Here is a 2097-nt window from a genome sequence, read left to right as displayed (position 1 = left end):
GGTACTCACTAAGAGTGTGCCCCTTCTATGTGACAACACCAGTGCACTCAACATGGCCAAGAATCCAGTTTAACACAAAAGGACAAAACACATTGATGTGAGGCATCACTTTCTGAGTGACAATGTGGAGAAAGGGCTGATATGTATGAAGTTCTGCAGCACAAAAGATCAAATTGTAGACATTTTCACCAAGGCGCTAAGCAGGGAACAGTTTTAACGAAACAGAGTGAAGTTGGGACTTTTAATGCCCAATTGAGAACCTGATTCCTCTTTATCGGGCTATGAAAATCACCTTCAAGAAATAACTGGCTAAAAGTGTTTTCTGGCCATGTCTAACTCACTTCAATACCGTTGTAGGTAAACACACATGATGAGTATAGAAGCTGTAGATGCAGTGCATGAATGATAAAAGAGGATTGATTCTTTAAAAAAAAAGGTCAAGAACCTGGTTCTTGTACCAAAGGTTAGTAGTTCTGTGCATCCTTTAATACACGTCTTAAAAAGGGTACAAAAATACAACTGCCATGTCATTCAACTCTTCAGATCCTGCTGTCACGTCTCTTCATTTCAAATCATTCCATCTCCCTCTGAAACATCGCGATTCTCCATGCCCAACCGTCGTTTCAGAAGAAGTTCCTATTCCTCTCTTCATAATTATCCTCTTCTCTTAAAACCCCCTATTTTCGGCTCTTGCTCACAATAAGTCCTACCTTAGAATTTCCCAAAAACATCGTCACACCACTCTCACAATGGCTGAGACAACATCCGATCTCCCTGCCTCAGTCATCACTCCTACCAATCAACCTCTGGAGCCTTCCGCTCCCACTAAGCCTTCCACACCCACAATTACTCCTACCGCTACTGTCACACCTCACTCAGTTTTTCAATCTCTTCCTAATTCTGAATCCCTTGAAACTGCTGCTCCGACCTCCCCATCATCTGAGGCTCCCACCAGTCTAAAAACATGTGGAGAACAAGGTCAAAACCCTAAGGTCACAAAGAGTTCTACCATCATTGCTACTGATTCCATGGTGGTAGTAGCACCATTTGAGGAAGAGAAAAATGTTGTAACCGTGTTTGTGGTGTCTACGGATCGTGTGTTGCATGAGATCATCTCTCAGAAAGACGAGGTACAAAGTGTAGGGGACGAAGAGGCCATTGTACCTATTTGAAAAGAATGCACTAGTATATGCTACTGGGGAATCACATGAGGAACCTGATCCCTCTCCGGAGGACCCAGGTCAGGGCTCTCATTCCCAGAACAGTTCTGTTCCTGCATTCGCTGTTGTGCCCTTGGAAATTCAAGTACCTGAAACAAGATCCAGTGATGAAGACGACCTAGGTGATGTGGCTCTTGATGCCTTCATAAGCAAGCGGAGGGTTGTGTCCACTCCTGAGCCTAAAACCAAATGACCTACTACCAGGCTTCAAGTAAAGGTGGCCTATGATTCTGCCCTTCAAAAGAGCAAGAAGAGTAGTAAGAAGAAAAGGAGAAAGATGGTGAAAGATGGTGTTCCTGTAAGTAGTGAGGGGATCCCTGTAGTGGAGGTAGAAGAGGAAACCCCAAATGAACCTGGTTCACTTATCAGACGGTCTTCGAAAAAGAAGCCTGCCTCAATAGAAAAGGGGTCAACCTCTAAGTCCAGGATGAAGGAGGTGGTGAGTGAGTCCTCGATGTCTGATGAGGATGTGCTGGTCAAATCCAAGGGAAAAGGAAAATTCAGTGGAGAGAAGTCCGGCAAACGCAAGTCTAATATTTTTGAAGAACCTGGTTCTGTGAAGAGAATGCGAAGTGAAGTCAGTCTTGGCTCTGAATGCCTGAGGCATCAAAAAGTTCTGATGGGGAGTACGTTTGACCCAGCAATCTCTGAGATGGCCGGTATGCGCCAAATTCTGGAAATGGTTGAGTTTCAAAGCTGGGCACATCTATTTCAAATTGATGCCCCTAAGGTATATGAAGCTGAGGTACAAAGCTTCTTTGCTAGCGTCTTTCCGGTTGAGACTGACCACATTTGTGCTTTGGTCCATGGAGTGGACATTGTCTTCGATGTAAAGTTGCTTGGAGAGATTCTTAAAGTTCCTACCGCTGGTGTGAAA

General features: G+C 44.4%; 1 protein-coding gene across 1 annotated transcript; it reads left to right on the top strand.

Moving 5' to 3' along the window:
• Positions 1-749: 749 nt before the first annotated feature.
• Positions 750-1413, top strand: LOC109236909 (putative uncharacterized protein DDB_G0290521). The gene is made up of 2 exons (XM_019403148.1): positions 750-1130; positions 1177-1413. Exons 1-2 carry the CDS (start codon positions 750-752, stop codon positions 1411-1413), a joined length of 618 nt encoding a protein of 205 aa, XP_019258693.1.
• Positions 1414-2097: the final 684 nt, after the last annotated feature.

The sequence above is a fragment of the Nicotiana attenuata genome, unplaced genomic scaffold (assembly GCF_001879085.1).
Source record: "Nicotiana attenuata strain UT unplaced genomic scaffold, NIATTr2, whole genome shotgun sequence".
Lineage (NCBI taxonomy): Eukaryota > Viridiplantae > Streptophyta > Magnoliopsida > Solanales > Solanaceae > Nicotiana > Nicotiana attenuata.
This window is presented reverse-complemented; position numbering and strand designations above follow the sequence as displayed.